Consider the following 23523-nt stretch of genomic DNA (forward strand, 5'->3'; position numbering starts at 1 on the left):
GTTTCACTCATCTTTATGTAATGACAAGTCTTTTTGTGGAGCTGGGAACTACAACCTGAAACCGTGCTTTCCACTGTACCCTTCTATTCTTTGAGCTGCCATGCATGACTATTTAGATTGATAAATTCACATGATTTTCCTCACGTGTATAATACGGTTTTTAGTTTGGGTTGCCAGTTTTTGCAAAATAAAATGGTATGTTCTGTTGTTCTCAAGTTTTGTTGTGAGATATATCCCACTTAAACCACTTCTCTTCCACAGTCTTCTCTTCACTGAGTCTTGGCCTTCTTCCTGAACGCTCAGCTACTCTAATGGTCTATGATGATGTAGTCCAGATAGTCTCAGGATTTCAAGGTATGCTGATTTTTTGAAGTTGTAATTAAAACTTAAATGATGTTTCAAACAAAAGAGGTGCCAACCTGGTACTTTTAGAACTATAGTGTGGGTAAGACTAGTATTTTATGTGGAATTGTTATGAGTTCCCTGAGGAATGTTCCTCTCTGGGATGGTTTTACTGAATCGATTAATAGCAAAATTCATCCCTAATTGCTGTGACTAGGGAATTCAAGATACTTGGTAATAAACAGGCTTGAACTTCAGTGTGCCATCTGAGAACTACAGATTAAATTTCTTTGTTATCTACTAGATGTTAGATCATCTAACTTCATCTAATCATCCTTGCAGTAAACATTTTCTGGTGTTCTTAGTGTCTAAGAATTTGCTCTGATGTTAATTTTCCTTGTCTCCTGCTGTGAGTGCTAGAGGCATAAACTGGAAATACCTCACATGTATATTGCTAATATATTAACTTGCTTTCCTTAATTACTTGCTGTGAATCCCTTAGCAGACTGACTGCAATCCTGCATATTACAATGAAACCCACTGTATTAGTACGATAAAATCTGGGTTCCCTTTCCATAAGGCCAAACACAGAAGTAAAGGAAACTGTAGTATCAGTCAGATGAACACAGCGCAACTTCTGAATTACACAGTAGATCAGCAGAGTGTTCACCTAATCTGTCAGGGATCCAAACCTCCCTTAGCACAACTGAGCTGATGTGCTGAGGTAAGTCTGTTAAGAAAAGTTCAGAACTTTTAAAGAAGATACCTTAATGAGACAAAACAAAGGGACATCCTTCCTGTGAGCACTCCTGATTGGGCATAAACTGTCTTATTCACATGCATTAAGAGTACTGTAATGTTAAACTCTTGCAGATAGTTAATAAACAAGGTAATAGTACCTTCATTAATATATATTCATTAATATATAACCTTATTTTATGTCTGCGGCAGAATAATACAATTATGACTTCCTAGTATCTATTTTTATGGGGGGAAGCAATCCAGACACAACAAGCTTTTCATTAATGAGAGGACTAGATATGATTGAAGCTGAAAAAGCACCAAACAAATGACATAGCTGCTGGAATGCTCAGTGAGGGCTAGAGAGCAATACAGCTGTGGTGCATATATTCTGCTGCTTGAGAGGTGAATTAAATAATGGAATAAATTAGATGGGCAGTGGGCTGTATTAGATCGTAAGGGATTCCACTGGGCAAACCATAAAACATTGTTTGCTAACTGTATTCTAACAAGATTAAGTAAATATTCAATTCTCACACACATGTGCTAATATTACACAACACACAACAAAAATACTCATTTTTACAATCTCTTTTCTTAAAACAAACAAAAAATCAGGGACAAAAATGAAGCAGGGAAATGTAAGGGCTAGAGGGACACTTACCAGCCAAGTGAGACTCTTACATATGTATTTTCCTTGTAATCTTGCTTCCTTCCATGAGTTGATCTAAGATATATTTAAATTAGGATAATATAACTGATTATGATGGCATAAGAGGGAAAGAAAATAAAAGAAGAAAACATTACTCAGAGTATTCTAAGAACTGGAATTTGAACTTCTGTTTTTGCACAGTAAAAACTATTCTGTGGTACCAACCCACACTCCTTTCCTTGGGAATTGTCTTATGATGAAACCTAAATGAAAGACAGCTTAGACATTGTACCAGTGTATGAATGAAGCCTCTCTAATCTTGATCCAAAATCCTTGTGACCTAGTTTTTCTCTATAACTTCTCCAGTTTATTTCCCAGTTATTTCAAGCTGCTGCAAAAGAGTTGATCTGGAGTCACCTTAGTGCAGAAATGAGAGCAAAGCAGAACTTATTATACTAGGAACAGACTGGGAACACTGGTGTTTGAAGCACCAATCAAAGGAAAAGAAAGGCATGTCTAGTACAGTAAGTTACTGGTTGTTTTTGAATAATTAATCAAGTAAGCAACTTATTATGCAATTGAGAAGCTTGTTTTGATGCAGCCAAGCTCATTTTCACGATGGCCTTACAATCCTCTGCTGCATCCTGTCTGTAATTGCAGGAGATAGAGCTTGCCAGCCCTGGGTCATTTAAGTTATTTAATACCAGCACAGTGAAGAGTTGAACTTCTGCATTCAGTGTGTGGGAACTGTATTGGTGCCCTCTACCTCTCTCTGACATCAGGGCGATGAGGGCATTAATAGATTGCATTTCAGATATTACTTCACATAGACTGAAGCTCAGCTGCCGGCGTGGTGCCACGCGTCAAACATCCAGCATGGCAGAGGATGCCTTATAAGAACTCCTTGAGTTGTGCACAGGAAAATGGGAAATGACAGCTTTAAAATTGTGGTTGATGTGTTGGCAAGTGGATGTCTTTACGCAGATATGAGCAGTGCTCAGAGTCCTGTCTCTTACAGCACTCATTGGGTGGAGGGTTCTCACGTGCCATTTTTATAGTGAAGTCTGTTTGGGTGTGATTTTGATTTTTCAAGTGAAAACTAGACATATTCTTTAATAATAAAAGCTGTAATATTGACCTGTTCCCTGTGATAAGTGCTGACTTGCTGAAAAATACTCTGTTAAAGAAGCTGGTTGCCATAAATGTGTTTTACCACTTCTGATTCCTTCAACAAGAGTGCATTGGTGTGTATTCTAGCAGTGTGGAGAGAGATGGCAGCTGGGGGGCTGGGCAGTGTGCTGGTGGCATAGCACTACGCTGGAAGGGAAAGCAGTGTTCCTGGTGTAAAGAAAGCCCTGCTTGGGTAGCCTTCAGTGTAGTACCTAGATCTCTAAACACCTACTAATGCATTTAGCATCTTGGAGGCACTGAGAGGTGAATATCTTTGTTCCTATTTTTAGAGAAAGGAAGAGAGAGATGCAGAGGATGAGCAGCTTGTCTGACATCCCGGACTTGGCCTCATAGAAAGGAACCAGATTCCTTGGGGCATTTCAATATGAAAGAGCTTGTTAGTCTAGGATGTGAATTAAGTAGTTATTCTGTACTAATTCATTGTATTTATAAGCACAGTCTGTCTACACAGGAAACTATTTCTGAGTAGCTTACACCTTAGAATTTACATCCAAATTCAGAGTTGTACAAGTTTCCTGTTGGGTTTGGGACTTAGCCATGAACATTTTGCATTGTCTGTAGAATTCAAGAAATAGAGGTTTGCTTTGCCCTGGGAGCATTTTGCAGTCCCAGTGCTACAAAATAACCAATTTTTAATAGAAAACTCCAGAGCCTGCCCATTAATTACTGCATTGATGGATTGAACAACAGTTATTTTGTTTTTAATGCTTAATTACTTGTATCTTCAGAAATACAATGCCAGTTTTTGGCAACTCAAATAGTTTGTCTCAATCAGATATTTAGACAGCAGAAAATCCTAAAATTTTATATGGAACGGATAACGATAATATTCTTTGTTGTATTTTTTTTCTCTTTTGTTACTGGGGATGCTTATTGGTATAGGACTCAGGAACCTGCACAGCAGGGCAGTCAATGATCTGTGTTTGAACAATTGCATCCCCATGTACAGCAAACTGTTATGGTACTGTAAAACAGGAGGGAGATCAGTCTTCCCCAAGTTCACTTCAGTCAGTTCATTTGGAGTGTTGTCCTTTTCCATTTAAACCCAGACATTGGCTAAGATCTCTTCCCTCTTCACACATGTGTTTTTCAATGACTATCTTAAACATGAAAGCACACTGCTAGCCTTAAGATCCTTCTGTAAGTAATTCCAGGTTTCAGATTTTTTTTAAATGTTTTACAGCTTATTCTTGCAGAATTACCAGAGAAATGACAGCTAAGTAATGATCACCTCTTTGGAGATACTTACCTGCCAACTAGACGTTTTTTGCTGGCATTACAAAGTTTGGTCTCTTTCTTATAGCTCTTGCTGTAAAATAATTCAAGAAAAGATGCCAATCACTTGGCTAATGACTTTGGCAATTGTAAATTTCAGGAGCTGAGTCAAGCTCTTTAATCTTTGTCTCAGCAAAGTTATACAAAGCTCAAAGCTGCAATCGCAGACTAATGGGGGAAAAGAAGCAAAACTATTTTGAGTTGACATATTTAAACCACGTTGCCAAATGCAAAGGGGAAAAAACCTGTTAGCCTTTTGATTCTGTGCTTTGGGGGTGTGTTCTTTGAGTGCTCTAAGTGAGCTCTGGAGAATACAATAGCTTCTAGTTTAGAAACTAATTTGCATGTAGCACACAGAAATTTGCAGATGGCGTCTTGCTGTGTGTTGCTGAACAGTACCAATGGTAAGCATCCACTGGAAAAGTCCATTGACTTTATAACCCAGGATTCAGTTCTGTCACAGTAAAGTCCATTCAATTAACACCTAGCAACCTTGAAAAAACTGCTGAAGCTCTATCAGATGACGGAAAAATGGGGAATTACATGCTAAGTAATCTGTTTCTGTTTAGATGTGTTCTTTGCATTGGAAAGTATAGAAACTGCTTTCACCCAGGCTTTGTCAAGAGAATGATTTTATCCAGTGGCTTAAATAGAAAGTGACTGTTGTGTAGTACATTGCCACAGCTGTATAAAACCAAAGTGCGGAAGTTACGTAAGTTAATTGGGACTGCAAGAAGAATTGTTTCATAGAACTTCACTTCAAAGAGCATGAATTTATCTTGCTATTTCAAAAGAGACAAAATGTAAACAAAAATGGTGAGCTGGATACTTGTCTGAGCTTTCACACGTCACCTCCAAATTTTGTTTTAGTTTCAGTGACATTCTTTAAAAGAAGCATGAAATTAAATTTGAGGTGATCCAAAGAAATACCGTAGTTAGAAAAGCTTCTGACATTATCTGCCTCAGCTGTTTTACCCAGAGATGCTTCTAGGAAAACAATGGCAATTGCAAAATAAACATTAAATACTGGTTTTCCCCCATGAGCACTATGGCTTTTGGATGCCTGTCCTCCTCAAGCTATTTTTACTTGTAATATAAAAAAAACTACCCTCTTGATGTGCTTCCATAAATATGAACTCCTTCTGCCCACCTTAAATATAATGTCATTTTTAATGTTTTTAGGTGCACGGACTCAGCCACAAGTTCACTTTCAGAGAAGATCAGTGAAATTACCAGAGAACACCAGCTATAGTGATCTGACAGCGTATCTGACTGCAGCCAGTTCACCCTGGGAAGTGGACAGTTTTCCTTACTTGCAGGGATTAGATGGAAATGGAACAGGTAAACCATCACTTCAGTTTTGCTCTGATTTTCTATCAGTCCAGGAACCAAAAAACTTTTGATCATGTAATTTTTTCCATCCAGTTACAGTGAACATTCTTTAAAATTTGGATGGCATTATTGGTTCAACTGTTCTGTCAGAATGCTGTTCTAATGTGGAGTTTTGATGTAACAGAATTCACGTGGTACTGACATCAGCTGGTTTTTGTGGTGATAATCATAGTTGTAGGAATCAGGGTTTAAATTAATGCAGGGAGCAAGGTCCCTTCTAAATGGAAGAACTGAATAACACAGAGGAAGATTCCCTGACCTTGGAAGGACTGAGTAACAAGTTTGTTGCAGTTGTAGTTTTGAGCTAAGTTTCTGAGTTTGTCATTTGGCGTTTGCACATATGAAAATAGATTAATGTGAAGGAAAAAAAGAGAATTTATATTGAGGATATGATAAAATTTCTTGTTTAATTTCTATATAAAAAGAGCGAAAAATCCTAAATATCAAAGATTTTATAATGTTGTTTCAACTAAGAGTTGTTTCAGTGTCTTTTAAGATACTTTTCAATCTAGCTTTGGCCAAAAACTGCCAATTCTTGTAGCACCAAAAGGAAAGTACAGACTGTGTTAAATTCAGAGCCACAATACATTTTTGTGATTGCAACTGCTTGTAATTCTTCTTGCACTTCTCATTTAGTTTTGCCTGTAATAATTGGTGTTGCGTAGGCTAAAGCAAAATGGATGAATTGGGCATAGAAGGCTTGAAATGCTTCGACTGCTGTGAAAGGAAGAACAGTGTGTTCTCTGTGGCCGTACTGGGTTGGAAAGAAATTAATGGACTTCCAGTGCAGCAAAAGCAATTGGGATTAGGAAAACCTTGCTGTGGTGTGGGTTGTTTAAACTATAGGATCAAATGCTTGAGGCTGTTGGACTGATTTAGACAATCACCTGTCAGGATGGCACAGGCATAGCAGAGCCTGCTTTGAAGCAGGCTAAATAGCCCCTTGAGGTCCCTCCCTGCTGTTTCTCAGGATACATTTACTTGTGATGTTTTGATCTAGGTGACTTTGAATGCTAGGTCATGCGAGTAAAGGGTATGTGACTGAGCTTTCTAGTTTTCCCTCAGGGGGAGAAAAAAAATACCAACAAACAAAATAAACTTCCCCTTCCCTTTGTACATATCTGAATACCTCATTTTCTATTACAATTAGAAATGTGTCTGCTACCTTATTCCAATCCTTCCGTCTGCTTCAGTGAGTACATGTCATCCTATCCCTTCACCTGTCATTTCCTCATTCTCATCTTCAACCTTCTGTTTTCTCTGGCTGTCTGTACTCAGACAACTTCTAATATCTCTTATCTCTTTCTAAAAGGAGGGGACGTACTTATCACATTCATCTCTCTGTCTACTTCCTCACCTCCTTTCCTTTTATCTCTAAACAGCAAACTGTTGGATAATGTGTGGAGAATTCCTCTCTCCCAGTTCTTTTCGTAGTGCTATGCAAACCAATTTCCCACACATTTATTTAGTGACGTTTTGGCAGGACCGATTGTCACAGGAACTGCACCACGAGGGCATCACCTTCCTGTTTTAAACACCTGGACTCCTATAAAACAGCTTAGTGCACCTTCGTGTTTTTGTTGTCTGTATATACAGACTATGAAGGGATCTTCTGTTTTTGAGCATGGATGCTTTTGATTTGACCTTTATTAACCTTCAGTTCAAATTATGTGCCAGAAGACCAAACTGAGTGGCAAGTAAATGAGTTCTAATAGACTCTAAAGAGTCTTGTCTTCTGAATGCTGTGGCATCTAATATGGAATAATATAAACTATGAATATATTCATATCTGCACTACTGTATAGATAGTATATTTTTAGTAGGAGTTTCTCTAGCCATGGAAATGTTAAACTACAAAGTCCTCACCTTGGATTGACTTCCTTTTCTTCATCTCTGAGTAACATGGTGAACATGTCACCTGAAAAACTTTTGAAGAGATAAAAAATGAGATCATCCATTGGGGATTTAAAATTTTCTGCTCCAAAGAAAGAAGAAAAATGTGAAAAACTGTAGAATTCGTAACCAATTTGCTGAATGCTGCCCCTCTACCCAGTTGTTCTTCACTGTGTTCTTTCAGTTTCTGTGTAGGTATGTAGACTGAGAGAGAGACCCTCTCATTTGTTTAGATCAGCTCAGTTCTCTGGCAGGTATTTATCCAGAGTGATTTACAACTGTTCTAACTAAAACATATTCTCTGTGAGTTCAGCAGTTTATTACAAAATCCTAAATGGATGCTTTAGTAGTAACATGGGCCAGTAAAAATTCATTGTGTGATCATGCACGTTCCAAACATAAGCGTTCAAACATGTTTGCTGAAAGTAGTGATACACCTGTATAGTGTTAGCTGGTTGTCTGTAGTAGTCACAGGCTGGAGAGCAGTAGGATGGTTTCACAAAATACCCTTTTGGCCAGTCTAAGTGAAACCTTCCATACAGCAATGGACAAAGCTGGCTAATTATCATTCCTCCTGCTGGGATTGTAGGGAGTCACATCTGAGTCACAGTGGATTTTCCTCTGATGTTTTTTAGAGCTCTTTACAGGTCACCAGAAGTCAAAAATGGCAACAAATAAATGAAAGCTGACATTTATTGAAGTCCGTTCCCATTGAATCTGTGCACGTCCTCATCAGTTTTACAGCATGTGAGAGTTTCATAAGCATTGATTTCAATTTACCTTCACAACTGAATGGGGACAAATTTCTCTATTTAATGGACATTTACATACTGTACAAGATGGCAAACTGAAGGTTTTTTTTTTCTACTTGCCAGAGATCCATGGATTTCAGAAACTTCATCTCCTAATGTAACTTCAGCCCAGTGCAGAGCAAAGTGTCAGTGCTCCTTAAGTAAAAAAGATGCAAGCAGTGTTTCACCATCAGGATGCATTTTTGGGGCTGGATATTCATTTTTACAGATATTAGGCAGGTATGCTTTATCAAGAGAGGAATTAAGGACTATATAACCTTATCTGAAAATAAGTACAGTACAAAATATAACCTAGTTTTAGATATTTATTTAAAGGTTTCTAAATCTAAAGTTGCGCTTTTGTCTCTAGGAATCTGTGTAAGCTAGAAAGTGATCAAGAATAACTAACAAGCACAGAGACCCAAGTGAAGTGATGTGGGGGCAGGCATCAATGGGACAGCAGTTACAGGTACACAGGAAGGCAGTGGATTAAATAATTGTGAATCAAGGAACAACTTTTCCCACCAATTCTCTCTCCTCTACTTCCCATTGTATGGCTGTGGGGGTGTGATACAATGCACTGTTGGAACTCATTATATCCATAATTGGGTAGGGTGGCATCTTTCCCCGGTCCTATATTTGAATTCTCAGAACTTATTTTCTGGTGTTTTTTTTCTGCTATCTCTGTGGCTCTCTTATATGGCCATCTTCATGCTCCTGTTTTTCTCAGCAGTTCAGGCCCTCTGGAAGCCATCCTCCTGCCCCTCAGTTTATAGGCAATCAGAGCCCATCTGTGCCCTTGGGTGTGCTGCCATCCCTCCTTGGCCTATTGGCTGTGGAGCACTGTCCTTGAAATGTGGGAAAGACATGTCAGAGTAGATGCTGTAGTAAATAAGCCAACTGCAGAGTTACTTGTGGTTATTTCCCAAGTCTTTAGCTTGGTACCTCTAGAAAAATTGAAAGAATTTAAAATTCTTGGGAGTTTTGGAGTCTTTTTGTTTTTGCCGCCTCCACTCCTTCTGCCCTTTGATTGTGGTGTCCTGACTCGGGCGAGCTGGCTGTAACATGGGGACATCCAGTTCAGTAAGGGCCATTCCTACAAGCTGTCTGTTATGAGGTGTCATAAAGGTCTTAGTGCTTTCCCACTGGTGTCTAGAATGTGTTTGGCTTGATGAGGACCGGCACTGAGATGCTGTATGTTCCTGAGGACCCCTTGTTGTGACTTGGTGTAGCTGATGGACAGATGAGTGTTGGGCAGAAATGTGTTTTACAGGCAGTTTATGCTGGCATAAGGCAACTGTTTTACAGGCAGGGTGTAATCCCTCACTGTCAACCAAACATCCCCATTCGTTTCCTCACCTGCAGACTAAGATTAGCCCTGTGTCAGGATCAGCAGCTGCACAACCACTGCACTTGTAATGTGGGGAAGATTAATGCTACTTTCACTTGAGAAATATGTCAATTTGGTGCTGTGATACTGAACCACATGGATATGTCTTAAGCTTCAGGGAAGTCTGTAGTCATAATTTTAATTCATTCTCCTGGTACAGGAAACAGCACAAGGTATGACCTCACCCCCGTCGCTGCAGTCAGCGTCCATCTCCTGAACAGCGATGGTACTCCAGTCCCAGTGAATGGCCCCATCTACGTAACAGTGCCTCTGCCAACTAACAGCAACTTGAAGCACAATGCACACGTTCCAGCATGGAGGTTCGACCAAAAATTTGGTAGGTCACATTTAATTATGATTCCCTAGATGGCTTCATTGGTCAGAAACTAGTGTCTCACTAATGTTTATTGTCTTACGCTATGTTACGTATTAAAGTCTTCACTGGAGTGTACAAAAATGTGCTTCCTGTCTAAAAGAAGAAAAGACGGTGTTGTTTTATTCAAGCAATATGTAGTATTTGTGCAAACATACTTGAGTAGCATTCTGTGCCACTTCTTGACAAAAAAAGTCATAAATGTAATATGTTGCAATTATTAAATGTTTTACGTAAAACCATCCTGAGGGAACTTGATTTCAGGCAGACAGGGAAACAAAGAGCTGAATCAGCTGCAGCACTGAACTGGAAGTCTGGAGAAATGGAAACTAGTCTTATCTTTGCCACCAGTCAGCTGTTTGGCCTTTGGTCCATCTCTTGTCTCTGTCGCTCAGTTTCCTGTCTGACACAGGAAATATAATAGTGACTTCTTTAGTAAATCCCTCTGAGATTGACTAACACGATCAAGGAAGTACGTGTAGGTGAGTTAAAATACTTTGAGAGGACAAAATACCTAATGGTGTAATCTGTAAAATTTTACACTGCAGGATAACTTTTGCTATTGTGAGCAGCATTCTCCAGAAATCTGTGTTTTAGTCTCTTGGGGGTTTTTTGTTTGCTTGTTTGTTTGTTTGCTAAGGGTTTGTTTTTCCATTGGTAGCTTGTATGCTGTGCTGACCTTCTTTATACCTTCAAAGTGTAAAGGAGCAAGCATTTAAATCTTGTCCTGGTAATTCCACTTCCACGATTATTTTGCTGTGCCCTCTGCATTGTATAGCAGATGATTGTTAAGGAAAAGAAGTCAAGAAAAGAGAAAGGCAGAGGATGTGAGGCAGAGAGGAAGAAAAAGGCCACAGATATGTGGGGTTGTGCAGATAATCAATGGGGCTTTGTCCCGGCAAGGCACAGGTTTTGAGCCAGTCTGTGATCACATCCAGCAGTGGAACAACCAGCCTGAAACCATTGTGCTGGAGGAAGGGGAGGGGAGAGGGGAAGAGGGAGGTGAAAGGGGAAATAATGTTTTTGCTTCCTTCCTGCCTCTGTTTGCTTAAATAGGTGACTTTTTTGAAATAGCGTGCCTGATAAATCACTTGTCAGGAATTGCTTGTATTAGGGAGCAGGGCAGTAGGATTTAATAAAGAGTAGTTCTGAATACAGTACAAAAATGAGTGGTAGAAAAAGAGTGTGATAAATGGATTCAACAGCAGAAGCGTTGGTTTTGTTGTGGTGCCCTAGCAGTGCGTCTCACTTACCTTCTGCTTGACTCGGATTTTGATTTGTGATTTTAGTAAGTAGTTTATTTTCTCTAGTCAAAGACAAGGCTGGTAAGACTGGCTCACGTTTACTTTCTCCACAAGAAACAGTCCATCCCTAATCCTTCCTGCCAGCTGTGCTACATCTGAAGCCTGCCTCACTGCAAGTTACTCGCTGATGGTCAAAACACTCTGATTTTGATTATGGAGCTTTCTCATTTACAGCCAAATTTCCATGCCCCTGCAGTGGGCCACAAAAGCTCTCTCTTAGTATTGAGGATGTATTTCACTGTTACATATAAAGAGCTAGTTGCCCTGCTGTGTGCAGAGTATGTTATGTAGTATAGATCAATATGGGTTAATTAATAACTGCTACAGCTTGAGGCTCCTGGTCTAGACACAAGTTCATGACAAACTGACGGATCACTTGTGTTGTAGGGAGGAGAAAGCATGAGGATTACTCAAGTTTTTTGTCAAGCCACTTAACTTCACACACTTATGGAGAGGAAGGTACTGAAGACATTATCCGTAGGCTCCAGCTCAGACTTCAGCTGAAGTAAGCATCTTTCCATGCAACCAAAGACGATGAACAAAGACTTACTTAAGCCCTGATTGCACCATGCCAGTCCTAGCAGAATTTTGGCCACATCCCAACCAATTTGAATTAGAACAGACTAATTTAATAAGTAGAGCAGCTACTCTATCTTGTATGGGCTGCATTAGCACCCTAAGGGCTGTCAAACTAGCCATATGTAGCACTGACAGGGGGGTACCCAGTCATTCTCTGTGCCTGTTGTGCTAGGAATCTGAAGGGAGGAGGTTGGATTGTGACTGGGATGGCCTCGCACTGGAGAAATGCTTATCAGGAAAGTAAGTTGTTGTAACCCTTTTGCACTGCCAGCTCTGGGCCTTGTCAGGATAGACCCTCTAACCTTATTATTCTGATTTTTGTCTTTCATTTCAGGAGCTGTTTTTTTCAGAGCTAATTACGTTGTGGTCTGTCCTTAATAGCTTTTCAGCGGCTTAAATTTTCACACTTGTATCTGAAAGTTGAGCAAATGCCAGAGATGGAAAACCATGAATGTATTACCAGACAATAATGCAGTGCTTCTTTCTGGCGTATTTACAGTACAGTGGGCGTTTGTTCGTGCAAGCCATTGTTTTTGTTCAGAATCCATGTGGTTGTCATCATTACTGTATCAAGTATAATTTCTGCTCTAAAAAGCAGATTTTTTTTCACTTTTTAGGGAAGGGAATAGAGAAGGGACAGAAGTAATAGAAATGTGTCTGAATTCTTATAATCACATGTGTTATGCTGAACTCATGGTGCATTGACATGAATGCCGTGGTGTCTGACTGGAAACGCAGAGGTTTTCTATAGAGTTTCTATAGAAACTATGTGTATTTTCCGTATTACAGCAGCTAAATATAATTAATAGCTTCTTAGGATGTTTGCCATAAATGATCTGAATTGTCATTCCCAGTTTCTCTCTTTGAGAAAGAGCTAGAGAGAGAAAGGCTTGAGGCTGAGGCTGTCTCCACTGGCACTGGTGAAACAGCCAGGAAAAGCAGGCTGACATCAAAATAAGACAAGCTGCTGCATTTACTTAATGCTGTTCCAAATGAGATGTTTCATTACAGAACAAACTTATTGCCTAGCAATGCCTTGTGTGCATAGAGAGAATTAAAGCAGTAGTACCTTTTTAATAATGAATGACATAAACATCAACTAATTACACTATGGAGAAGTTCTAGGATAAATAAACGCATCCAACCTTGTTCCTGTGTTGGAGGTACTCTGCCACTTCGCTGCAAAGCTTAGTGTTGGTGATGCCAGGCGTAGGTGCACTGATGTTGTGAAGACATACACTAAAACAGAACATCATCTTTGTGCACTGTGATACACCCCTCTCTCTCACTCACATTCCGTGCAGCTCTGGAAGAGTGCATTTATTTCATCATTCACAAAGTTTTGAATGGAAGAGATGCAGATTCATTTTCATCATTAGAATTGCTCAGTGAGGCTTTTGTTTTTCATTTTCTTAATGCTGCTTTATCTCACTCGAGATCTGAAGGAGTTGAATTATTTTTTCTTTATCCATAAGCAGATAGTTGGAATTGTGACTTTGTCCCTGTACGTTTGCCTTGATGTCAGTAGGATTTAAAGCAGTGTGATTACTCTCTTTGTTCCTGGGCTCAAAATTGTCATCCAGAACTTCCTTCTAGCCTTGTCCATTTGTTAGTACTGAAATGAATACCACAGATCTGAGCAGGAATGAAAGTTGGTACCTCCTGCATGTTTTCCAGCTCCCACCAGCTGGGCTGTGTAACACAGCAATTGTTCAGCTGTGTTCTCCTCTGTCACCATTTGAACAGTTCTTGTTTTATGCTAAGGTGCCCCTTTTCATGTGAAACAGTGAGAAACACTGCAAGACTCTTCGTTTTAAGTTCTCCATTTCATGCTATGTGGCATAGAGGCATTATGTTGCCTGTAGACTAGCAGATGCGTGTCTGGAGCTGTAGGAATACTTTAAAATATTAACAAATATTGCAGAGCATGTAATACAGAAATGGCATTTATTGTTCTTCAGTGACAACACCGATGCATCTGGTTGTTTCTTAATCCCACCAAGAATACAGGACAGTATTTTCAACATTGTTTTCAGTAGTGGATAAAAGGACTCTTGGCATGAAGGGGGTTAAACCTCCATCCTTTGTCTCCACCCTCCTTAAAATGTGTTCCTTTTTGTGTACTAATGTGTAAGGGAAGTACAGAATAGTATTTCTCTGTTCCTGCTCTTCCCTGAACTCTCGGTGTACATCTTTGACATGACCTGGTTGTGTTTAAGCTTCTTCACGGAGGAGGAGGTTTTCCCCAGTGCCTGAAAAGCTCGACCATGTTTTATGTTAAATGATTACAGAATGTGGAGAACAGTATCTTGGGGAGCTCTTGCTATAGCTTTGTAAAGAACAATACTTCATGTACTCTTGCTGTGCTTTGTCAGGAGTTTCTGCCTGCATTTAATGTCGTAACAGATGACTAAATACATTGGGAAGTCTAATATTTATGTTTTCTGGGTGACGTACTGCTTTCAGTGGTAACATTTCCATTGATTTTTGTAGAGTCAAAATTTCCTGCTTGTTCCTCAGCAAAATGAAGATATTTTCTGTGCTCTAAAGAAGTTGCGAGAATATACATATGTGTCAGTACCTTTAGACTGGAATATGGTTTTTGCTGCATTTCATGTAGGCAAAGTGATGCTTGCTTTTTGCTTGTAGCACTCATAGGGAAGAGGAACAGCTACAGTCAGGGAGAAAATGAGAGCATCTGTACACCTACCTGTCTATTATTTGTAAATAAGATGGCTCATAAAGGTCTCTGATTTAAATTTCCTATTGGTTGTAAAAGGAGTCATCCCAAAGAGCAGAATGACTTGCATTTTCATAGCTTAGAAATGAAATGTGTTCCTTTTTGTTGTAGATTGAGTTAACTTCTCATTGCCACCACATTCACACACTGCACAACAGACATAGGATAATTTAACAGAAATGTGTGCAGTCTGTTGCTTGGTGGGATATCTGATGCTGGGCATGAGAACACGCTCCGAACTGGGCTTAGATGGACTGCATTTGGACTACATGCAGCTGCTTATGCCATCTGTGACTTCATGAGCTCTCTTAGTGGGTTCTGCTGGTTTTGCTACATGAGAAATGTGCATAACTCCATTACTGTAATTGGCTTTTCATAGAATTACCCAGGTTGGAAAAGACCTTGAAGATCATCAAGTCCAACTGCAGCCTAACCAGTACCCTAACTCTAAAAACCCTACACTAAATCATCCCTGAGCACCACATCGAAACAGCTCTTAAACACAACCAGGGATGGCAATTCAACCACCTCCCTGGGGAGCCTATATTATTTGTTTTGTCCTGAGCCCCACCAAAAAAATGCATTATTGTATGAACACAGTGAGCGTTCCCTGCCCCAAGAAGTCAGGATTTAATACAAGCAGTATAACCAGATCCAGAATATTTGATTCTAGATGATATTCACTGATAACAGAGATCCACTTGCAGTCTGCAAGGAAAAAAACTAAGCCTTCACAAAGTAGGTATGTATATCGTTAGCTCTGTCTCAACTGTCAAGGTTTGATTATTCTTAAAAACTGAATCCACCGAGGAATACAGATTTCTAACTAACTGCTTTCAAAGAACTTTGTATCTCATGTGTTGCCATAGAAATGGCAGCTACCAAACCCTGCTTTACACCATATACGGTGCCTGCATAGTAGGTGCAGATATAATTACAGAGTAGTGGAGAGATCTCAGCAGTGAAAGGAAAAGCAGCTCTTCCCCCAGTGCTTCGCAGCATTGCTCGCTGAGGTATGTTCTCACTATCCTGGGCCTTCTGGAGAGGTGCAGCATATCAGAGGAGGCAGTTGAGTTTGTTTGTTGATGTGTACATTGTTTTTAAAATGAATGTTGTGTTTCTTAATGTATAAGTGATGCAAATGGATTATTTGATCCTCTTCCCACCTCTTGTACAGTTCTGGGCTGTGTGAGAGGTGGCAAATAGGAACTGGTGGCAAGGCAGACATGGTATGGCATCTTGTGGTGATGAAGCTGACATGGAAAGAATGGGGTTGGTGCCAAAATTTAGTATATGCAAATAATCAACCTCTGTGTTGTCAAGGAAATAAAACTTGAAGCAAATAGCATTGCTTCTGGGAACAGGTTTTAATAGTGGACATTGTGTCGTATAGATGGCCCTGTAGCTCCACCTATAGAAGTCATGCAGTAGAAGGTGGGACAAGATAGACATCAAAATTCATGTAGTGGAGAACAGCAGTTGCACAAGTCAGCAATCTTGAGCTGGAGAGGAACTGAAATAGTGGCAGGAGTGCACAGAGCAGGAGGGGACATCAGAAGTGTCTCAGTGGGGCTGGAAGAAGCTGAGGAAGATGTGGGACAGCCGCCTTCTGCAGCCTGGGGATAACAAACCAAATCTCAATGTGCTTCTGCTTCCACTGACAGCCTGAGAACGTGAGTGTGGTGTGAGGCTGAGTGAAGGTAAAGGTATGTGGTGTTCTGAATTGACTCATCCTTATTTATTACTTGTTCCAGTAATTTTGTCAGTAACTGACTGAAAGTGATGAATAATGTGAGAAAGTAAGAACTAAAGGCAGTGACTTTCAGGTACAGCATTGGCCTAGGATGGCGGTCTGGTAAACATAACCAAGCTTTCCCTTTTGGAATACAATATTTAAGCAATAATTATGTATAGGAGTAATTTTACTTAATAAATCACTTCTGTTCTGGCATTCTGGAAGGAAATATGGCGGGGACCAGAACACTTCCAGCAGTTCCCTGTGCAGTGTGCCCTGCCTCCTGCACAGACACAATTAGAGTTATTAAATAATGAAAACTGCATGTTCTTTTGTTAAATACTTGACAGGTGATTTAATGGAAAAATGAGTAGAGGTTGCAAAAACTACGAAGCTTCTCAGCCATTAGTTAACAAATTGAACTGTTAGGCTTTGCAAAAATCTTCCAGATATGTTAAAAGTGTGTGTTTTCTTTACACCAAATAAAAATGGTGCTGCTAAATCAACAGCAGGACTGAGCCATGGAAGGCTTGTGTTACAAATTCTGTAGCAGCGGAAGAATAACGAAGGTATGAGCTTAGAGCAGGGACATTTATGTTTTGATGTTGCCTAGCAACTCCAAAAACAAAATTGTAATATTAACTGAAATACTGAGAATTTTTAAGCTCATGTGTATTGGGGGGGGGGGGGAGGGGAGGAGAGGAGAGTAATCTCTACCGATAGTCAGGAATGAAATTTTCAGCCTGCTGCCTTGATTTTTGGCTTCTTAGAAGAAGAACAAAAGTAAAACCAAAAAACCCATCCTTTTGTAGTTAAACTTGTAATGCAGATGCAGACTAGAGGTGATCTTCTGTCAGGAAAAGAAACATGATAAGCAGCTTTCAGCTGATAGAATGAAAAGCTACAATTTATGAATGTCAGAACGTACTTCAAGGAATTGTTTTCACAAACTTGACCTTGATTAACTCCCCATAATAACATTGCCATTGGAAGTGTCTAAATCAATTACTTCTAGAAACACTGGTAGTGTGTTCTGAATACCCTTTGCAGTCCCACAGTCAGCCTGATAATAACCTGGTTCATTCCTTTGACACATACACCTCCCTTTCACTGTGAATCTTGCTAAAGGAGGGCGTTTCTACCAGACAGCTCAGACGTCACAGAAGGGAGCCATGCTGAAAGAAAACCACTTCTCATTAACAAATGTTTAAAACATCTATTAAATAGAACTGTTAAAAGCATCTGTGTTTTCTTTCCAAAAATCCTTTATCCGTGGAAGGTAATCTTGTGAATAAAAATGAATTTATATAATGGGATTATGCTTAATTTGCTCTCTATTGGCTAATTAAATCTTCTGATTTGACAAACCTCTTGGAAGGAAATAATTTGTGCTATAAGTGGCACCGTTTTGGTTCCCTGCTTGATACGTTGTGGTGTGATTGGCTGATCCTGTCAGCAAGCTGTTTAAAAGCAAGAAAATAAAAAGCTAACGGTGTTCTGTCAGTGGAAGAGCCTCCAAGCAAACGCTCACATGGAAAAGTAATTTATGGAAAAGAAACCATAGCTACCGTAAATTTAAACACTGGTGTTATTCAGATTTTATGATTGTCCTTAGGAAGAACTGCTGACTGCAGCACACTCTGTCATTTACCAGAATCGTTTTGATCATTGATAGGAAGAGTACACAATCAAAGTAAGGAGAAGTCAGCAGTAATGATCTGGAAGGCTCTGAGTCGGTCAGCTCAGTAAGTTCAATACGAAGCAAGCAACGCTGCGCATTCTCCCAGAGGGCTGAGTTCTGTGCTCAGATGCCAGTGTGTAAATTCCCATTGAAGACAGCACACAGGGCTAACAGGGGCATTTGTCTCCTTTATTCTTGACTTTAATGGGAGTCACATGTGTCTCTAGAGCAGATGGCCTTGTGTGGCAGTTCTGCCTGCATTAAGCACAGTCTTGTGTCACCTAAGCCAATAGGAAGTTTGCCATTTACTTGAGATGGAGCAGTGTGTGATTATCTACGTGCACGGTCACACACATGGAAGCCAGAGGGGCGTATGTTTCCACGGATTTCACTACAGATTAATGTAAAATAATAGGGTCGAGCTTTAAATCTATGAAAGTAGTGTGTTGTTCAGAGGAATCGTGCATCTAGACTACAAAAGCAGACCCATTCGTGCTGTCAGGAGCCAGCAAGCTGTCACGTTGAATAGAGTCTTTGAAGACAATAGGACATCTCTTTTCTGGGCAGCCTGGCCGTACGTGCAGTGACCTGATTGCGTAAAGAAACAGTCCAGAAGAGCTTTTCTGTAAAGGATTTTGTGCAATAGCTGCCTGTCTGGGGACTCTCCTTGCTGAAAGTACTGTCTTACAATCTTATTTGGAAGTAAGCTAAATTAAATTATGAAAAGGCATTTTTTTTAGTGCAGTGTGTGTTAAAATGCAGATCTAATATAAAAACCTTTTGATGATAAGGTTATTCTGGATAGGAGCCTCTTGCTCCCATTGGAAAGTGGTCTGAGCCAAATACAAGAATCAGAGTTGCTGCAAAGTAATGCTTATCTCTGGCAGAACCTTTTTCTCTTCAGCCTGTCTCTGATATTTAGGTATTTTTTTCAGCCAGAAGGATATCAGCTCTATTTTTTTTTTTTTTTTAATTTGTATTTCTATTAAAGTTCTCTCATTTTTTATATTCTTTGTAGTGCTAATGATGGTTAATGATGCTTGGAGAAGGCTCTGGGGAGACCTCATTGTGGCCTTCCAGTACTTGAAGGGAGCGTATAAACAGGAGGAGGAGACTGTTAATGAGGGTGGACAGTGGTAGGACAATGGGGAATGGTTTTAAACTGAGACAGGAGGAAGTTTGGGTTCAATATTAGGAGGATGTTTTTCACTCAGAGGGTGGTGATGCACTGGAACAGGTTGCCCAGGGAGGCTGTGGATGCCCCATCCCTGCAGGCATTCAGGGCCACGCTGGATGTAGCTCTGGGCAGCCTGGTCTGGTGGTTGACAACCCTGCAGGTAGCAGGGGCGTTGAAACTGGTTGATGATTGTGATCCTTTTCAACCCAGGCCATTCTGTGATAAAGGGGTTATGCTATGGTAGTAGTTTTCTTGCCTTCCTTTTAAGTTAAATGTAGGAAGGAGTGCTGGCAGCTGTTTTCAAAGGTTTTTAAGAACAAATTTGTTAAATGACTACATTCATTCCAAGGTGTTAGTAACACTAAATGTTGATATACATATACGTATATATATATATTTGTGAGGGAAGAGTTAAAATCAGAAAACCTAACTTCTCTGTTCTCCCCCTACCATTGGTTTGAGCCAGCAGACAGCTCCCCTGACTTGAGTCCTGGATCAGCGTGTTGGCTACACTGAGCAGTAATAGAGGAAAAAGTGGAAGAGAAATGTAAAAATGATCTATAAGGAGGAATGTGTCTATATATAGAAATTTTCCATGGAGCACCAGACACTCTTTAAGAATTGATGGCAAGTTGGCCCAAGGCGTGCAGTGCTGACAAGCCGTGCTAAACTTGCTCTTTCTGCTCCAAAGATACATTGGTATGTTTTCTTTGGAACCACAGAATCAATCTTGAACAAAAATGATCAGTTCCATTACGTCCAGACATTTGTGTTGTTTTTTGTTTATAATCACATATTGCTTACTACTTAACAGCTGCTACAAATTGTATTTAACTGAGCAAGCAGTGGAGCTAATCCGTTGTTCTGACTTGTGGGGGAAAAGGAAGTAGATAGTATAGGATGTTTGGAGAATAGTGAATTAAAATATCCTAACACTTAGCCATGCAGGGAGATAAGACCTCTCTTCCCTCCTAAATGTTTCTGCTTAGCTCTTTGGGAACTGCAGTCCTACGTGTACTGGAGAGATGAATACAGTTCTCTTTGCAAGCCAGTGGGTAGGAGAGGACAAAATGGAAGTCCTTTATTCTCTGCCTCTCAGTTTTCACTCTTGCATACCAGAAAGTACAGGAGGACACAGGACAGTTAGCTGTGCTTTTGGAGGAGGAGAACGTTGTGTTTCCTATTGCAAGGAAGAATCCAGGATGCAGTAAGGAATTCATTCTTGTCACTGCAAAGCAGTGAATCGCTGCTTCCTCAAAGCAGCTTGAAATGCTACAAGCATAGCTAGTAAGTACAGTGTGATTGCCTTTGGCTTGGTAGAAGGTCCAAAGTTAGCTGTTATGATGAGGTATTGCACGTGGAGAGTTAGAAGAACAGTGCTTGGTGTTACTGATAGCTGAAAAGTGACCAGGATATTAGAAACCTGTGAAGGATGAAATATGAGAGAGACCTGGAAATGCCCGGAGGGACCTGCAGGATACTGCAGAATACTGAAAGTCATTTCCCTGCAGTAATACTGTGTTGGCTTTCAGCTATTGAATCATACAAGGAACAGTACAGCGCAGCACATACAGAAACAATAGTGTTTCAGCTGCTTCCATTCAAACTTGTTCAGCTGCTGTCGTTGTAAAGGATGGAGTTCCTCACTTTCCTCATCCTGCCACATGAGAGGATGCTCTTTTATTAGTGAACCATAGGTGAGAGATGGCAGAAGCATGCGGTGAGCATATCAGCAAACTAATGTACAAGGAAGGTATTAAGAACGGCAGATGATGAAATAGTTTACCTGTGTCCCCCAGGAGCCCACCCTTGGCATTGCCCTGGTGAAGGAAGTTGTGTCAGTGCCATTTAAAAAACACATTTCTTATGGCTGTCCTCACATACTGACCTGTAGGGGATGGTCAATAGAAACCTCGTACCTCTTGTCTGAGGGTGCCCAATGTTGGATGCCTCTCTTAGGTATTTAAAACCTAGTTACGCACAGCAGAGGGAAGCAGCTAGTTTTCTCACAGGTGTTATAACAACCGTTACATTTCCTTGAGTGTATCCAGTGGTTAACAGAAACAAGTGATCTAAGTGAGCAGAAGACTAACATGAGATCCAGCTGACCTTGTGCAGTTGACTTTGTTGTTTGTTTCCATTGCAAGTACCGGGATTCTTTTTGTTTCTAAAATATGAGCAATCCGAGCTGCTGCTGCTTTGGCAGGATGGCAGCTGAGCTCTGCTCCCTGTGATAAGAGTGCAGCCTGTGATAGCTCCTTGATCGCTGCATTATGCAGGCAGGGCATTACTGAGCAAAAGACTTTTAAAGAGGCATTACAGGGATTCCATTTGTTGGAACTCTGTGTGATGTAAGGCAAGCTGGACACCAGTTCCCCCTAGTGAAGAAATCGGTAATAGCTTCTGAGGTAACTAAAAATGCACTGCAGAGTGAACCTTGCAGTGCTACATATGTATGTGTTTTGTTTGTGTGTGAATGAGAAGGGTTTAGAGACGGTAAAAGAAGTGGAGGCAGCACGGTGTGTTCATCAGCTGGGTCCTTCCTTCTTCTTTTCAGTCATCACTTTTGAATCCCTTAATGTCGGTTCTGCATAGCTGTGCCTTTGAATAGTTGGTGCCTGTTCTCTGTGTCAGGAGGAGCAGTTTCCTTAGTATCTCAGTCTGGATTATTTTGCTGCACAGAATTTACAAGGGAGGGGGGGAAGTGAAGTTGAATTTTAGAGGCGTTTTCTTCCCAAATGGCACTTAAGCATGAGATAGAAGTGACCCTATGGGCTGTTTTCAGCTGTGATTCAGGGCTGTTGGTCACTTCTGTTCTTGGTAAAGACATGGCTGCATCGGGGTGTTCTGATACAATGCTTATGGATGCCGTATAAGCCAGACTGTGCATACAGCTTTTGGTCTCGTGCATGACTTTCTGGATGAAGTAATGAGTCATTTCTACTGTGTACAGACTGAAAATGATACTTGAGAAACAGAAGATGGTCAGTAATTTCTTTGTCCTGCTGGCCACAGATTTGGCTTGGTTTCAAATACAGAATCACTGTGTGGCAGTGATAGTCACATAAATCTAGAAATGCTCTTAAATGCCTATTTTTCTAACAGCCTCTCACTGTATTCAGATGAGTTTGTTATTAGCCAAAGATCTTTAAAGGAGTACTTATATAGGACAAATGAGTAGGAGAGAAGAAAGAAGAGCCATTCTCACATGTACAGGGTTTGCACGGATGGTAATCCAGGAAACATGGAGGAAAATTATCAAGATCTCAGTGGTATTAAATAAAATCAACTCCTCCATGTATTTGCATTCACTTCTAGATGTAGAGGTGATGCACACCTAATGCTTGTGCATTATGAGTGACACCTGATGAAAAAACTCTTGAGCTCCAGGCAGGAGATTACTTAAAGGAAAGGTGATTGTGGATCTAAGATGCAGCTTGTCTTTACAGCAGGCATTTGAAGCTGAGTAAGGGAAAGGCACTGCCTTCCCTTCAGACAGCAGTACAGAGCTGATTATACAGAAGTGCTGAGGCATTGGTTCCGTGCATGCAGATAAGCTGTAGTGGTAGTGGCCACCACAGCATGCAAAGAACCTCCTTATCTCAGTTGCATTAATAGCACGAGTGCAGTGATTACTGGTGATGCCAAGCCAGGACTGCAGCTTTGGGAAACGCCTCAGATCTTTCCTGCACTCACTCCTCTTTTCTTACAGCTGGGGTGACTTGTCACACAGACCCATGTGGGTAGCTTGTCTGTTACCTGCAGTCTGATTCTTTAACTCACAGCAGTGCACACTATAACAATCCTGTGTTACTTTCAAGGAGAAAAAAGATGGCAGCGGTCTACAAGCCATAAGGGATGTTTAATATCATAGAACTATAGAGTGTCCAAAGTCAGAAGGGAACCACAAGGATTGAGTCCAACCCCTGACTACACACAGAACCACCCAGAAGTCGAACCTAATGGCTGAGAGTGCTGTCCAAACGCTCCTTCAACTCTTGCGCTTTGGGCAGCGCCCACCACCCTGGGTAGCCTGTCCCAGTGTCCAAAGTGTTTCTTTCTCTCATTGCCCCAGGATCAGAGGTCTTAATCAATTGCAAAAAGAGATCAATGGCTGATTTTGTCATAAAGTTTTTTGTAGCTCAATTATTGGAACATAATTTTACTCGACTAGTACAGGTTTTCAGTCTGGATCATTTAAGAGGTTTGTTAACTTGAACACAGTGCTTGAAACCTGTCTGCTGTATTAATCATGATGTTTAATCAT

General features: G+C 40.5%; 1 protein-coding gene across 4 annotated transcripts in view; it reads left to right on the plus strand.

Annotated features, from left to right (window-relative positions):
- The window catches only part of FAM171A1 (family with sequence similarity 171 member A1), an 82398-nt gene that overhangs the window by 50792 nt on the left and 8083 nt on the right, over nt 1-23523 (plus strand). For 3 of the 4 annotated variants that reach the window (XM_015853417.2, XM_015853419.2, XM_032443083.1), the window contains 3 exons: nt 262-354; nt 5384-5542; nt 9828-10004. In XM_015853417.2, the coding sequence (XP_015708903.1) occupies nt 262-354; nt 5384-5542; nt 9828-10004 (429 nt within the window). The remainder of the gene's footprint in view (nt 1-261; nt 355-5383; nt 5543-9827; nt 10005-23523) is intronic. The other variant, XM_015853418.2, reaches the window with a different exon arrangement.

Source organism: Coturnix japonica, chromosome 2, assembly GCF_001577835.2.
Source record: "Coturnix japonica isolate 7356 chromosome 2, Coturnix japonica 2.1, whole genome shotgun sequence".
NCBI classification, from domain to species: Eukaryota; Metazoa; Chordata; class Aves; order Galliformes; family Phasianidae; genus Coturnix; species Coturnix japonica.